This window comes from Lithobates pipiens, unplaced genomic scaffold (genome assembly GCF_037356315.1).
Source record: "Lithobates pipiens isolate NorthernLeopardFrog02 unplaced genomic scaffold, aLitPip1_a1.2 Scaffold_3, whole genome shotgun sequence".
Classification (NCBI taxonomy): domain Eukaryota; kingdom Metazoa; phylum Chordata; class Amphibia; order Anura; family Ranidae; genus Lithobates; species Lithobates pipiens.
In genome coordinates, this window is record NW_027507790.1 from 145,965,235 (window position 1) to 145,982,067 (window position 16,833).

At 43.1% G+C, this 16,833-nt stretch overlaps 1 protein-coding gene across 5 annotated transcripts in view; it reads right to left on the reverse strand.

Moving 5' to 3' along the window:
• CAST (calpastatin) overlaps positions 1–16,833 on the reverse strand; it is a 219,759-nt gene that overhangs the window by 93,691 nt on the left and 109,235 nt on the right. For 4 of the 5 annotated variants that reach the window (XM_077462355.1, XM_077462352.1, XM_077462353.1 and 1 more), the window contains one exon: positions 16,258–16,332. In XM_077462355.1, coding sequence (XP_077318481.1) covers positions 16,258–16,332 — 75 coding nt within the window. Of the gene's footprint in view, positions 1–9,864; positions 10,031–16,257; positions 16,333–16,833 lie in introns of those variants that run through there. The other variant, XM_077462356.1, reaches the window with a different exon arrangement.

The window sequence follows — 16,833 nt, forward strand, 5'->3', positions numbered from 1 at the left end:
GTCATTATTTTAACATAGACGCCTGCATCAGTTTGCATGAACGGAGTGCGATTGTAATGCGGTGTGGGAAATGCACAGAAATCGCTGCGAATCCTACACCTCATCAGTGTGAAGCGGGACTTAAATTCACAATAGAAGCACTAAAATTGCAACTCCTGCCAGGCTTCTAATGTAAACAGCTGTTAGAATCAGAAGACTGAAACCCAGCTTCAGCCCAGGTTCACACTGACAGCGGGAATTAAATGGTGTGAGTTCAGCTGAACTTGCACCATTTCATTCCCGCATGTCAGTCCCGACTTCTGGGTTGATTTGAGAGACATCTGTGCGGGTTCCTGTACAGATCTCAATGGAAAAATAAATAAAAATAATCACACCCGGAAGTCACCTAAAAAGTAATACAGAAACTACATAGGGGAATCGGTCACCAGATATGATGCAGTCATATCCGGTGACATCAGAAGCTGATGTGGTCCACGTGCACTCCAGCCCCTCTTCCCGTTCCCGCCTAACACATCTAGCGTACGATCGGTGCCCACAGGAGATAAGGCTACTGAACCACCACTGTACCCAGCCAGTGCAGAGACTCATCCTACAGGAATCCACAATGTGCTTCATTTACCTTACCTAGATATAAGTGCTTTTATGCCTTGTTCAAATAAATGTCATACAGTTTACTTCAGAAGGACGTCTATCTTTGTTTTATTAGTTACAATCAACTGGTCTTCTGCAGTTGGAATGTGACTAATTCTAGCAATACTTGTAATTGGGAAAACTAAAGCTGCTGGGTATACATGTTTTGAAATTTGTCCTGTTTCAATCCGTGTATATCCCTGTCATCAATTTGTACCTGGCTGCTGCTGTCCTGGCCACCGCCTGGAGGGAACCTCCAGTCTCCCTCCTTGTTTTCTCCCCCTCGTCACAAGGAGACCCCGCCCCGTGCCCGGGAGCAGATGCAATGGAAGGATTCCACGCAGAGGAGGGTAGGCGGAGCATTAGGCTCCACCTCCACCAGTTAAATTTAATGCACTCGGTCTGGCCATCACTGGCCATTTTATGGGGGTGCCAGTCGCCCCCCGCCAAGTAAGCCCCCAAATTATTAGCAAGTGCTGCGTTACAACAAGGAGGCTACGGGAGGCTGTATATGTATGGGAGGAGATAGCTTATGTGGGAGTCGGCACTTCGTGCAGGGGGCAGATTTTTTGCCGCCCTAGGCCTGTGTCTTGTTGGCCTAGGCCAAACACAGCACTGATGGTGGCTGCCTTCTGCCTGCACCTAAATGCCCAGTGTGCATGAGGAATTCTTCAACAAATGTCCAGGTTGCCCATACAGGGCTCAAGTCTCAGCATCACTCAGCTCAACAAAAGGGGGAGAAAGGTGGAAATTTGTTAGTCGAATAGTTACTGCATCCAATCTGATGAAGGATTAGTGTAGCAGCTGTCAGAATACAATAGTGACGATTCCTCTATCCAGGGTGTTTAGCATGGATGGAGGAATTTTATGAATTCTCTTGGTCAGCCTATTGGGGTAAACAAGTGAAATGTTAAGAATGTTACCCCGACTGTTCGTATTACTTATATGTACTTGTATGTAAAAGTATCCTGCTTCATTTGTATTGCTTTATTTGTGAAATCTGGGAAATCCCTGGTGTCCCTGCCAGTCCCTTTGCTTTCCAATAAAAAAACTGACCACACTAGGCAGAAGACATGGTGGTTAGTTTTCTGGCTGTGCTGGGAATTCAACCTGCTCTCCTCCAATGATCAGACTTGTGCCAAGACACCACCCCCCCCCCCCCCCCCCCACAGCTATTCAATGGGAAGCGTACTACTGTTTCTCCTCCCTAGGTTTTGGAGCTCCTTTTGCAACTGAGAACCGAGGTCATCTGTTTACTATATAAAAAAGAAGGGGGAAAAAAATATATAATGATTTTATATGTATACACAAAAAAGTTTTGCCTTCCAATCCTGTTTTAAACAAAATATGTTGTTTTACTAGGTGAGGGTTCACTTATTCTTTAAGCATGTATGGCTAGCCCAAAAACTAGATTTCATTCTTCAAAGCATTTTATGGTTTAATGACAAGATGGTAATTCTTATTACTGAGAACTAACCTAGTAACATTTTAAAGGTTTTTATTTTTTTGAAGAAAAGAGAATTTGCAGATGTTTTTGATTTTTCACCATTTAAAATTCAGAAAATCAGTAAGCACAAACAAATATGGGTGCAGTTGTCAAATAAGTTAGGCATTATTATATGTTTGTCAGTTGAGTGTATTGTCACATGATTTCTGTATGCAGTACAAGGGAGTGTACTATTATTAGAGGTTTACCGTCTCAGTATCTTACACTACAATAGTTCACACACAGTAAATGAAGGCAGGCCATATATCGTGCAAATTTCTTTTGCAGGAAAGAAATTTACATGATTCCCCCATCAACACATACATTGATGAATCCCTCCTGCGGAACAGTCTGTCTATGGCGAGCCCAAAGCCTCGTACACACAATGTGATTGTTGGCAGGGGATTGTCTGTTAAGAGGCTGTTTTCTTAAAATCTTACCGTTCGTACGCTCCTTTTGACAATTGTTGTCCAACTTTCAGCCAACAAATGTTGGATGACAGGCTAGTAAAGTTTCGGCGGACAGCGGTTTGACGTCCGATTTTCGTATCGTCAGTAGACAAATCCGTCATACAAAAGTCGAAAGTACAAAGCACGCATGCTCGGAATCAATGCTCACCAAACACAAAATTAGCAGAAGAGGTCCAAAGGGTGGCGCTCAAGAGCTGAAATTCCTCGTAGTACATCATTACGCTTGTGTTTGTTGGATGACAACTGTGTACTGTTAGCATGCAAGACAAGATCTTGGCACACACCCTTTTGACAAAAAATAAATAAAAATCAGGTGCTCGGTTGGCCAACAATCGTACCATGTGTACAAGTCTTAAGAAAGGGAAGCCTCTGACAATACTTTAGTTTTAGACTAGCATTAAACTGAGTGGATGAAAAGATCTGTACCGCTGGCTATTATATGTAGACAGCCCCAGCATCCACAGCTGTCTGAATCCCTGAACAGCGACTGCATCTAATGGTCAGCGTTTACTGCAGATGAATCTTCCTGGTGCATAGGTTTTATAAAAGGCTCCTTTCACACGGGCCAGACTCCGCTAACTCTGTTTTTATTTTATTTTTGTCAACAGATCTGTCCGCTGATCCCCTGCTGAGCTGAACGGTTGGATGACAGGTCCAGGTCTGCTCTACTTATGCAGAGCAGACACAGGCGCACAGCCCGCTCTGCTCTATTGGTGGTCGGATTTAAAATGGACCGGCTGTCCATTTACACCTGACTGCCCTCCGATCCAATCTGGCCAGATGGAGAGAAATGTATCCCCATCCGTTTTTTGCTGGATCGGATTGGAGGTAGCCGGGTGTAAAAGGGACAGCTCCTCTATCCCCCCTTCTCCAAGCTAACAGACTAAGTGGAGACTGCATTGTTCACTGTTAATTCCTTTGAAGCCCAGAAGTTCAGGATAGCTGCACTGTGTAACCAGTAGCCAGCAGCAATGATAGGTGCACACAAATGCTGGGTTAAGAATAACAAACGGTCTATAGGGAAATGTTTATTTTATTGTGCTTAAAGTGTAACTCCACTTTTGTTAAGAAAGAAAAAACACACGCCCCTCCGGGTGATCTGGGTACATTACAAGGATTTTGACCAATTTTGTTGCAGATTCCTACCTTTTGTTATTCTGAAGAAATCCCTGTGTGTTTGTTTGTGTCCATGGCACAGGTGAGTCTAATAGGAGTGGTTTCTTAATTATCAACCAGCTGCTGCACCTGCAAAGCTCTAATGAGGAAAATTGCTGGGCCTGCATCCCTTTAGATGTGATTTCCCATTGGGGGGATCTTAACAAAAATTTACTTTTTTGTTGCAGGGGATGCCTAAACTCTGACTTGTATCTCAGCGCAGACTTCTGGGAATATCAGCCAATCACACAAGCAGGAAATTATGTTTCTAGGGGATGTTCTGTACACATTCTGTGTACAGAACACCTCCAGTTAGCCATACTGCATTTCACAGAAAATTACCCCCGCCTTGACTCACACCGCTCGCTCGGTCCCAGGTTATATGGGCCAGGCTGCTTTATCGTTCCCTCTCCTCATTCTGCACATGGATAACTGGGGGAGTCCGGAGAGAAGATCCCCTTCCGAACCTATGTATCCACTACCTACCCCCCATCCCCTCTTTCACTATCCTCTCTTTCACACCCCTTCTTTCTTTCTCTCACCCCCACTATCCCCCCGTGCAGGGGGCAGACCTTTAACGCAGACGCCCATCCCCTCGAACGGTTGACGGCTTCCTACTGACTAGGTGAACCCCTCTCTGGCCCCCTACGCCTCCCTTCTAGCTGATGTATTACCACTCACTCACCACTTCCTTCCTGGAGCAGACCGATTACTATGGGCGACTGAATATCCCCGAGACGAGAGACTTACCCCTGAAAAGACACCCCTTAACACTTACTGTAATTGCAATCTCGGGGAGGTGTAGAGACGTAGGGGGAATAGCACTGAGTTAAGTTTGAACAAGAGATGCTGGGGCAAATTCACCTCCGGTCCTAACTTTGACTCTAAGTTCTGTTTGACTGTTCACCTGTATTATTATTCTCATTGTAACTGTCTGTGATACCGATCTGTACTTTACCCATTTAGTACATCAAGTCCAGCTTGTTATACTTTTTTCTTTGAAAATAAACATTTTATAGAAAAAAAAAAGAAAATTACAGAGCTGCATGACAGTGGAGTTACCCTTTAACGTGGAACTTTAATCGGAACATTAAGTCCTGCTAGATCACTTCAGGCTGGTCCCTTTTGCAGGTATAGCCATGTAAAACATTAAAAGTGCCTATATACTATTTAAAATCCAGTAGTATACTGTCTCACTGCACATGCTCAGTTGCTCTCTATTTTTAAGCACTTTAAGCCACTGAGGAATTTGTAGAGACCAATATGCTGACAGTCTTAAAGGATATGTAAAGAGTTTTTTTTATTTTAAAACAAACATGCCATACTTCCCTTCTCTGTGCAGTTAGTTTTGCAATGAGTGGCCCTGATCCTCCTCTTCTGGGGTCCCTTAGCAGCACTCCTGGCTCCTCCTCTTCTCGAGTGCCTCGGAAAAAAGCTCTCCCCCAGGGCACCCATGTGGGTGTGCTCCCGTGTCCTGCTGCTGCGTTTGTTGACACAGCTGAGGGACTCAGCTCCGCCCCCGACCCCAACATCATTGGATTTGATTGACAGCAGTGGGAGCCAATGGTGGCGCTGCTATCAATCTATCCAATCAGGACCCGAGACACTGGCTGGAGCGGATGTGCTTGTCTCCGGCGCAGGAATGATCGGGCTCTCCCACCACCCAGCGGCTACTATACAGAGCTGAAGGAAAATAAGGGTCATGTGACCGCTGTTTTCAGGAGCAGAGATGCATGTGAAATGTCACTGAAACATGGAAACCTTCCAAGTCATGCGGGAGGCAGCTATTTTTGACAATGCTTTTTGCAGCAAGGAAAAGATTTATCTGCTAATAATTTTCTGACTGCTCTGTTTAGTAAAACAGAATTGAAAAGAGGGTGCTGCATAAAGAAGGGGTGCTTTGATGGAGATAAAGAGTGGGGGCATTGATAGAGGCGAAAGGGGGTGCAGTGATGTTGATAAAGAGGGGGTGCAGTGATAGTGGAAAATTGGGACACTGTGAGGGAGTTAAAGAGAAAGTGCTGTGATGGGAATAAAGAGGGGATGATGTAATAGAGATAAACAATGTGTTGTGATGGAGGTAAAGGGGGGGGGGGTGCTGTGATGGAGATGAAGAGGGGGTGTGCTGTGATGGAGGTGAAGGGGGGGTGCGTGTTCTGGTTCCCAATGCTGCGATCCCCTAGTACTAAAGCAGCCAGCATTTCTCCCCGACTGTCTTTCACAGTCAGCAATAACATATCAGAGCCAAGGACGGCGTCCCCAAGGCTCCTCCTCAGCTCTGAAGTATTTTATGACATATTGGAGAATCCTAGGAGGAAGCACACCTATTAAGAATTTCAGTGACTGGGAAATATACTGGGAAGGAGGTGGGGACTAGGAGTTGCACTGGGGGGGGGGGGGGGGTCAGCAGTGGCAGAACGTTACAAAGATATGTGCTACGGATAAATAGATTTTTGTTGAGGGGAGGAGGATTTTTGCCGGGAGAAGGGAAGATTTGTGCTGGGATGAAGGTGGGGGTGGGGGGGGGGGGGTTGTTGCTGGGAGGGGCACAAGGAGTGTAAGAGTTTTTTTTCTGGAGAGAATTGGGTGGGAGGAGGATTTGTTATGGTGTGGGGAGAGTTGTGCAGGAAGGGGGGATTTGGGGGAAAAGATTTGTTCCAGGAGGGATGAGCATGCAATGCTGGATTTTTTTTTTTGAGAGGGAAGTGGGGATTTTTGCTGGATTATATTTGAATGTCAAAAATAAAACTATTTTGTATTATATTGCAATTCTGTTTATATAAAATTAAAGTATATGCTGTGACCATAGATCTGTCGCACCACAACGTATCATGCATGCTCTGCAACAGTGGATTGCTGTGAGTGGATCAGATAGCACGTGATCGCTATGCAATCCCAGGTCACGTAGTAAATCTCATAAATGGAATCTTTTTATGACATCATTGTTTACTACTGTGTGATCGGTCAGCAGTGATCACTTGGTACCAAAATGTTATTGCATTTCTTCATCTTTCAAAAAATTGTGACAAAATTACAACTTCAAAAATCCCGCCATGCCTTTTACTAAATACCTTGGACTGTCTACTTTCCAAAAAGGGGTCATTGGGGGATATTTGTATATTTGTACTGTCCTGACATTTTAGGGCCTCAAAAAACGATGCACCCTGGCAGAATTTATAATTTCTTGGCCATTTTTCATAGAATATAAATGATTACACAAAAACTTCTTTCACTCATGGTTAGGAGGGGTGCAACAGAACAAAAAACTGACAGATCGGATAGTTCCTCGGATCAGAGTCACAGATCGGATCATTTTTTGGATCAGCAAAAAAAAAAAAAAAAGACAATGACAAATCTTGTTACACCCACCGGAGTTTTAGATTTCAGTTATTTTCAACACAAAACTGAGCTTATATGCTTAAATACAGTATTTGCAAATCCAACGGACTGTTTAGATATTCAATTTTAAAAGCAACAGCAAACCTGCTGACCTTACATGGTTGCTAATGTGACAAAACACCTCAGATTTTCACATTTAACATTTAGTTAGGTTTGCTACTGCTTTTAAAATGTAACATCTAAACAGTCCATCAGATTTACAAATCCTGTATTTAAGCATATAAGCTCCGTTTTGTGTTGAAAATAACAGTGAAATCTAAAACACCGGTGGGTGTAACAAGAGGTCCGCTTGCCCCCTTCTCACTATCATTACTGTAGGGTGTAGCAAGATGGCGGCGATGAAACGTCACTTCCTGACAAGACAGCGGCCACTGGGTGTACCAAGATGGCCGCCGCATCCGAAGCTAGGCCAAAACTGCGGCCTTTCCAAAGCCACGCAATCAGTGGAGCGATCCGCAGATTGTGTAGTGTGCCAATCCGAACAGGCTAACCCGTTCGGATCACGGATCGGTGATTGCACCCCTAAGGCTGCTTTCACACTGGGGTGGTATTCAGGCATTACAGCGCTAAAAATAGCGCCTGTGTAGCGCCTGAAAAAAAACGGCCCCTTTCACTCCAGTATGAAAGCCGGAGGGCTTTCACACTGGAGCGGTGCGCTGGCAGGACAGTGAAAAAAGTCCTGCTAGCCGCATCTTTGGAGCGGTGAAGGAGCGGTGTATTCACCGCTCCTAAACCGTTCCTACCCATTGAAATCGATGGGACAGCGCGGCAATACCGCCGGCAAAGCGCCGCTGCAGCAGCGCTTTGCGGGCGGTTTTAACCCTTTTTCGGCCGCTAGCGGGGGTTAAAACCACCCCGCTAGCGCCCGCAGACCGCCGCTAAAACGACGGTAAAGCGCCGCTAAAAATAGCGGCGCTTTACCGCCGACGCCCGCACAGCCCCAGTGTGAAAGCAGCCTTATGGTTAGAGCTTGGCTGAAGCCATTTATTATCAATCCACTGTGTATATTTACTCTTTTTAAAATCATAATCACAACAAAAACTACCGAAATGACCCTGATCAAAAGTTTACCCTGGTGATTTTGGCCTGATAACATGCACACACATAAAGGGGTTTGAATTGCTATTAAAAGGTAACCATCCAGTGATCTGTTTGCTTGTAATTAGTGTGTGTGTGTGTATAAAAAGGTAAAAAATTTGAGCTTAAATCAGACCTAAACTGAAGAATGGAAATGCACCGGGCAACGGCTGTGAACCCAGCCTTTAGGTTGTACTCTGTACTCACAATTTTCACTTGTATTGATAATTTTTTTTTTTTTTTTTTTAAAGACTGCATTGAATGATATTTAACAATTTTTTTTTGAGTACTACCTTCCATTCCTATTGGTTATTGGTAATCCTTTTGATAACTAGACTATAAGAACGTATTTGGATTTGTGCAAACCTGATCTAGTACAGCTGCGCGATTAATCGTTATCACGATTTTTTTTCCCCGTTGTGATCCCAATTCTTTCTATGTAGAGAATTCTCTCTGCTCTGCTAAAGCGACAGCTGTTAAAAGAAAGAAAAAAAACCCCAAAAAAACAAAAAACGGGCAGTCTGTCAAGAATCACAGCATTCTTTAGCAGTGAAACGTAAGTATAAACATTGTAACAAGTTGTCCTTTAGAGCCGGTTCACACAGGGGCAACACGACTTCCAGCGCGACTTTGGGAGGCAACTTGAGTATGAATCAAAGCGCGACTTGAGGCAACTTACAAGGCAAACTGAAGTTGCCTCCAGGACAGGGGACTTTGCCAGTGGCCAATTACATAATAATCAGCTCTGTGGGAGGGAGTTTTCATGCTTTATGCATTCTTTTTGTAGAAGACTGGATTTTATACAAAGTCCCAATATAAACATGTATTTCTTTTTTTTGGTATGCTTCCATAGAAGTCTAGAAGGACAAAACTGCATTGTAATTGCACCAAACTAGCGCATGTACCTTTCCAAAAACGTGTTGCATTGCGCTGCATTGATGTGCACAAGCACCATTGAAACTGCAATTTTAATTGTCGTGTGATTCTGTACGACTCAAGTCACATCTGAAATCGTATTAGTGTGAACCAGACTTAAAGGTCGTTTAAAAAATGAGCCAGCCTAGCCAATTCTGTCCAACTTAAAACAACAATCCTACATATCATCTGAAAAAAGATGAGACATTCCTAGCAAGCAAGTCCTTGATAAATAGCAATTGGACAAGATAGATGATGTTTTCTGATCTCTACTAATGTCCCCCCTCCCAAAATATAGGCTGTTGGAGTTCTCACTTAATATACAGGCTGTAAACATGCATGTATGGGAGTAAAATGGTGGCACATACAGTTAAAGGACAGTCAGACATCTGCATGTACAAATTTTCATTTGATAAGGGTTTGATAGCAGGCCTACAAGACACAACGCTCATTACAAATCACTCTGCTCAGCACACAGAAGAGTTAATCTATCACTCACAGCTTACTTCTGAACTCGACTTCCATGACTAGAACTACTCCATACATATTACATATATGTCTTGTATGTGTGCACTGCATGCATGTGAAATATTTCAGTTCTGAAAATGTGTGCCTTAGACACCCAACGAAAACTCCTCAGAACATCTGCGAATTCTACAGAGCTTAGATCAGCAGCTTACACAGCAGAAGTACTTGAAGTAAAGGACTGTAATGAAAAATATAACAACCTACCTTATATTCTAACAACTAGGCCCGTGTCCTGAGAGGTACACTGTACTGCTTCTGAACCAAAACATTAAAACTGCTCTTTAGTATTGCCAAACCCCTCTGTGTCTGCTACGTAAGTGAGCTCTTCCCAAATCTCACGCATACATATGACATGTCACAGCCATTCCAAACTGCATCAGTAACGACTTTAATCTCCACCCTGAGGGCTGGGCTGCTCCACCTATGTCTCAGTACTGCTTAACCCTCACAGGCCTATGTGACGTACACAACCTCCAGCACATCATCTTCTAAATACACGAGTATTATGACAGTTCTATGACAAAGCTGCTGACTAACTGTATTGTAAAATGATTCATGATGAAGTCCATAACATCAATATCAGTGATAGACATTTTAGAATTATTGGACTTTTTCTGTGTGTATATGAAATGCCACTGAACTTTTTTGTAGTGAAAAGCACCCAGCTAGTCATAACTGACTACGCAAAACCAAAACCATACTATATTTAATACTGGGCATTCTAGAAATGAAGGTGAGAGGTTAGAAACTGTCAGGTTTTTATTCCTGTCTGGGGTCTCATTAGGTAGAGCCACTTATTGGGTACTGGTGGCTAATGTCAACCAAGTTAATGTATAACTAAAGGCAAAACTTTTTTTTTTTGTTTTGATAGTGGAGATACTAGTCAAGTTTACTGTTATCACCGAAAGTGCAAGAAAAATAAAATCACACATTTTGAGTTGTCATAAGAACAGGAATAGAGGGGAAATCTTTCAATTTCCTCACACTTCCTGTTTTGGCTATTGGACAGGAAGTCAAAACTCTTTAAGTATTTCCTTAAAGAGGAGGTTCACACAAAAATGGAACCTTTTCGGAACACTCCCCCCCTCCGATGTCACATTTGACACCTTTCAGGGGGGAGGGGGTACAAATACCTAAGACAGCTATTTGCACCCACTTCCGGGCATAGACTTGTACGGGAGTCTATGCCTCTTCCTTGAGTTGTCAACAGGAATGCAGGGTATATATTCTAGTGTGGACACTTGTTCTAGTGATAACTGCCTAAGGCTCCATTCATATGTGTCCGGCCGCAGTTTCCCTGCATTTCTAAAAGGAGTCTGGCACAGTTTTGTTCACTGGTTCAGGTACAATTCAGGTGTGAAACTTTACTTGAAATCGCACCTGACTCGGACTGAAAAACACAATGACCGCAGATATGTGAACCAGCTCCATAGAGAAGGCTGCTGGTTCACATGTCATATGAATTGGATGCGGTTCAAAAACGCATCCAATTGGCATATTTGTAAACCCAGCCTTAGAGGGAATATTCTGTTTGTAGAAAAGGGAGGGGGGGGGATTTTTTATTTCTTAAAGTGGCTCTAAACTCAAAAAGGTCTTTTTTTTTTTTTTTTACCTTAATGCATTCTCTACATTAAGTTGAAAACTTTCCAATACCTGTCCCCCCCCCCCCCCCAAACCTCTAAACACTTATGTGAATCCTCTCAGGTTCCAGCGCTATCCGGCTGCAGTGCTGCTCCTCTCTCTTCCTGGTCTCATAAAAGTCAGCAGGGGGAATCATAAGTTCCTGCTGCGGTCAGTCAAGTCCTGTAAGGTGGTCATTGCCAAGCGTTGATGGGAGTCAGTACAAGACATGATAAGGGGACCCCCGGATGAAGAAGGCATAGACAGCTCCGGCAGGGGACTACAGTAGAAGAGGTAAAGGGGCTCCTCTGTGCAATATCATTGCACCAAGTCAGTAAGTATAACATTTGTTTTGTTTTATAGTTTAGCATAAATAAATAATAAACCTTTACTATCACTTCAAATGAAAAAAAAGTGCATATATTTTAACCACCTCAATACCAGGCACTTAAATACCTTCCTGCCCAGACCAATTATGAGCTTTCAGCGCTGTCGCACTTTGAATGACAATTGCGCGGTCATGCTACACTGTACCCAAATTACATTTTTATATTTTTTTCCCCACAAATTGAGCTTTCTTTTGGTAGTATTTGATCACCTCTATAGTTTATATTTTTTGCTAAACAAATAAAAAAAGACCAAAAATTTGGAAAACAAATATGTTTTTTTTTGTTTCAGTTTCAAAACTTTGTAAATAAGTAAGTTTTCTCATTCACTGATGGGGCTGCACTGATGAGGTGGCATTGATATGTGGCACTGATAGGCAGCACTGATAGGTGGCACTGATGGACACTGAAAGGTGGCACAAAATGGCACTGATAGCTGGCACGGATTGGCATGGATAGGCGGCATGAATGGGCTGCACAGATGGGCATGGATGGGCACTGATAGGTGGCACAGATGGGCACTGATAGGCGACATTGTATTGTATTGTTTTGTACTGATGGATGCCAATCAGTGCCAAACAATAATGCATGCCAATCAGTGATGCCCATTGTGGGCACTGATTGGCATCCATTGTGGGCACTGACTGGCATCCCTGGTGGTCTAGGGTGGCATACCTGGTGCTGGGCATCCCTGGTGGTCCAGAGTGGGCATCCTTGGGGGGGGGGGAGGCTGTGCTGATAATCGATCAGCACAGACCCCCCCCTGTCAGAGGAGCAGCCGATCGGCTCTCCTCTACTCGCGTCTGACAGATGCGAGTGAGGAAACGCCGATCACTGGCTCTTCCTATTTACACTGTGATCAGCCGTGATTGGACACGGCTGATCATGTGGTAAAGAGTCTCCATCAGAGACTCTTTACCGAGATCGTAGTTGCAGGGTGTCAGACTGACACCCCACAACAACGATCGCGCACGCCCCCGGGGATTTTGAAACCACTTTGCAGCCGTCATTTGCCTATAGGGCAGGCGGCAAGTGGTTAAAGTGTATATAAAGCCAAAATGTTTCTTTAAAGTTTTGAATAAAATGTTAGAGCCTTTTTAAGGTTTTTATATTACCGTCTTTTTCCCCACTGGGGAGATTTACCCTCATTATCGGTCCTAGTGACAGTTGTCTTCAATACAAAACATTTTCAGTTGTCACAGTAAGGGTGAGGGGAAATCTTCCAATGGGAAAACCTGCTCCAGTGACATCTGTCTATAAGGGGATATATCCCTTGCTTTTAAGAGACTATCCTAATCCCTGTTAAATCTCCAGGACAGGAAGTGAAGGGAAATCTCAAAAGGGGAAACAGCAATGGGTGTGGAGATTTAATCTGTCCCGGTTGTCATCTCAGCCAACAGATTAAATACTTGCTGCCCGCCCACCATCAAATGACGGTGGAGCGGTGTGGCTCTTGCTCTGGGAGGACGTCATATAACGGCACCCAGATTAGCCACGATCGTGCTGCATTCCTGGGACACAGCACAACCCTGATCTCGGCAAAGAGCCACAGCCTTTTGCCCATGTGAATCGACTGTGTCCAATCACAGCCGATCATATGTAAACAAGGAAGTGTCGTTTATCGGCTCCCTTCACACTGAGTGTGAGGTGAGCCGATCAGTGGCATCTCCTCACAGGAAGACGTGAAATGGTAATCAGGGCATTGATCATCAGTGCCCTGATTAGAATGCAGCCCCATCTGTGCCCACCAGTGCCACCCTTTTAGTGAAGGAGAAAAAAATTCTTTACAAAATTTTTGGACAGAAACTAAGAAAAACTTTATTTCCTTTTTTTTTAATGTTTGGTATTTTTTATAATTTTTTTTTTGCTAAAAAAACAACAGCATTGATTAAATACCACCAAAAGAAAGCTCTATTCATGTGAAAAAAATTATTAAAAATTTATTTGCGTACAGTGTGGCATGACTGGGCAATTATGCCTCAAAACGCGACTTCCCTGAAAGATGGCCGGGGCAGGAAGGGGGGTGAAAGTGCCCAGTATTAAAGTAGTTAATAAACTTTCAGGCCTGGTTCACACCTATGCATTTTTTAGTGCATTTTCAGTTTTCCAGAAACACAGTACAGTCCGTTAACTTGGTTCCCTATGGGTCATGTTGTCATCTGTGCATTTTATGGAAAAGGCCAGGGACTTTTTTGTGGTTTTTGGTTCCACAGACTTCAATGGATCAAAAACTTGTATTGAAAAATGCAAAATGCACCTGAAATATGCAAACTGCAACCTGTATAGGTGTGAACCAGGCCTTACTCTCAGCTCAGCTATCAATACAGGTTTATGCTATAGAGAGGGGAGGGGGAGCCTTTGCAAAATCAGGGAAAGCAATTGCCAGACCCATCTGGTGTTGACTTATCAAAAGTAAAACACTACCATGTTCTAACATTATCTTATAATCATAACTAATACAAAAGTGCTTATTCCTGGGCAAGATACTTTCACCATGTCCTCTAATTCCATGTTTAAGGGGGGGCACAACCCTTTGGGCCCACCTTAGTTAGGCTGCGGCCACTCCCCCTTGCTTACCAAACTGTTGTTTGATAGTTTGGCACTGCCATTACTGATATATAGGTGCACTGCCCCCTTTAAGGATTCCTAAGTCTTTTCCTGGGTCATTTTTCCAGCCATTGGGAACACCTGGAATGCTCTGGAAGGAGGCCATTTAACCACTTAATGACCGGAAGTTTTTACCCCCTTTATGACCAGGCCATTTTTTGCAATACGTCACTTTAACTGACAATTGCGTGATCGTGCGACACTGTACCCAAACACAATTTATGTTTTTTTATTTTCCCACAAACAGAGCTTTATCTTGGTGGTATTTGATCACCTCTGCGGTTATTTTTTGCGCTATAGACAAAAAAATACTGACAATTTTGAAAAAATTAAAACATTTTTAATTTCCGCTATAAAAAAAATAAAGAAATAAATAAAAAAATGTCTTCATCAATTTAGGCCAATATGTATTCTGCTACATATTTCTGGTAAAAAAAAATCCCAATTAGCATATATTGGTTTGCACAAAAGTTATCACATCTACAAACTATGAGATGAGATATTTTTATGACATTTTTATTTTTACTAGTAATTGCGGCAGACAAATTGGACACCAAGTGACACTTTTTGGGGGCCAGTGACATCAATACAGCAATCAGTGCTAAAAAAAAAAAAAAAAAAAAAAAAAAGCACTGTAGAAGATAAGAAAGTAAAGGAGCGCCCGGAATTCAATAAAGGCAAGTATATTGGCATTTTATTTCAGCAGTCAACATTGTGGACATCTAACAGTGCTAAAGGCACCCTCCAACAGGATCATTCAATAATCAATTCCACTAGCAGCCTTGATGAAGGGGGAGCCCTTAGTCCCCTGAAACACACTGGCCTTATTTACTGCTGAAATAAAATACCAATATACTTACCTTTATTGAATTTCGAGTCGCTCCTTTACCTTCTTATCTTCTACAACACATGCAGAGTCGACCTCATGGCCATACACCGAGGTAGCAGCCCAAGCCCATACAGAGCACACCACCACCTTTTTCTTAAACTGGGCACGAACATCTGTAAACCAAGTCTTCCCATCTGTTCACACCCTACCAACCTACAACACTGATCGAGTCATTCCAGCATGATCTACACCCACTCTTTAAAAAAAACAAACGCACTGTCACTGTATAAAATGACACTGGCACGAAAGGAGTTAACATCAGGGGCAATCAAAGGGTCAAGTGTGTTCCCTGGGTGTGCTTTCTTACTGTAGGGGGGTGGACTGACTGCAGGAAGAGAGACAACTGTGTTCCTGATTAGCAGGAAAACAAGATCTCTCTCCCCCTGTCTGACAGAATAATGGTTTGCCTTGTTTACATAGACAGACCGCCGTTCTTTCTCTCCTCCGAATAATCGTGGGTGGCCAGCGACCATCACGACTGCCGGACCCGCTGACTGGCTCACACACGCCCCAGACTCGGAAGTCAAACAAAGTACTGGTATGTTATTTTGTGCAGCCGGGCTGCCATGCCACAGTATATGTGCAGTGGGCGGTCCGGAAGTAATTAAAAAGGAGGCTGGGTCCGGAAATTATCCTCTTTGGACCTTCTAGCAACAAGCTCCCTCCCACCCACCTGTCGTGGTATTTTTATGTGGTTCTCTGCCGCCCTGGGTCCAGGGTGGGCATTTGCTATATCTCAGGAATATGCTCGGGTTCTCATAAGCGAGCTAATGGTGGCGAGTTTGGTTGTTCTCACTGTTTATTTGAATTAAGTTTTCTTGTCATTAATTATTGGTAAGTTTTTGGTAAACCAATAAAGTGCCGCAGCCATTTCATGCCATTAGGTTGTTGTTTGTGTCGTTATTGTTTTGATTTAAGGTTGGTTGGGGTTGTGACCAGTAGTTCTCATGGAAGAATACTGCCATTTGCTACTTGGTTGATGACGTAACTGAATAAAGATAAGGCTGCACATCAAGTAGCCCATCTTAGGTGCAGACTGTTTAGATATTTGTAAAAATAGTAGAAAAAATGTCAGTAGGAACATAATCAATTTACCTTACTGCTCGCTGCTGAAGCTGCTGTCGAGGGTGCACTAGCAGTGGCGCTGGCACTGGTACTTCCTTGCTTCTTCTGAAAAACATGAAATGGCATACATTTACCTCAACTTGAAGACTCCAGTAACTTAAGGAAGGCATAGGTGACTATGTCTGAGATAACATAAAAAAAACATACAATAAGATAATATAATATAATAGAAGCCAATGTACAGCTGTTGCTTTTATAAAGCCCCTGAATAGGATTCACATGTTTGGCTTTCATAACGAGCCTCAGCTAGCTATGTGTGACCCGTGTAGATGCATATAGCACCATCCTGTGGAGGGCATGCAAAGCTGCAACTTCCCCTCTTTTTAAATAAATAAAATTACCAAAATGTTAATTTACTGTTACTTCTGATTTTTATTTATATTTAGCACATCTCCAATCATACTCTTTTCATTCCCTTTGCTTTGTTAAAGCCACAGCATGCTGTCAGAGTTATGAGGTGGCTTAAAAAAAAAAAAAAAAAAAGAACACTCATATTTAGTACATCTCTGCAATACGCTCTTTAAAAACTACCCAAGTACAGAAAAA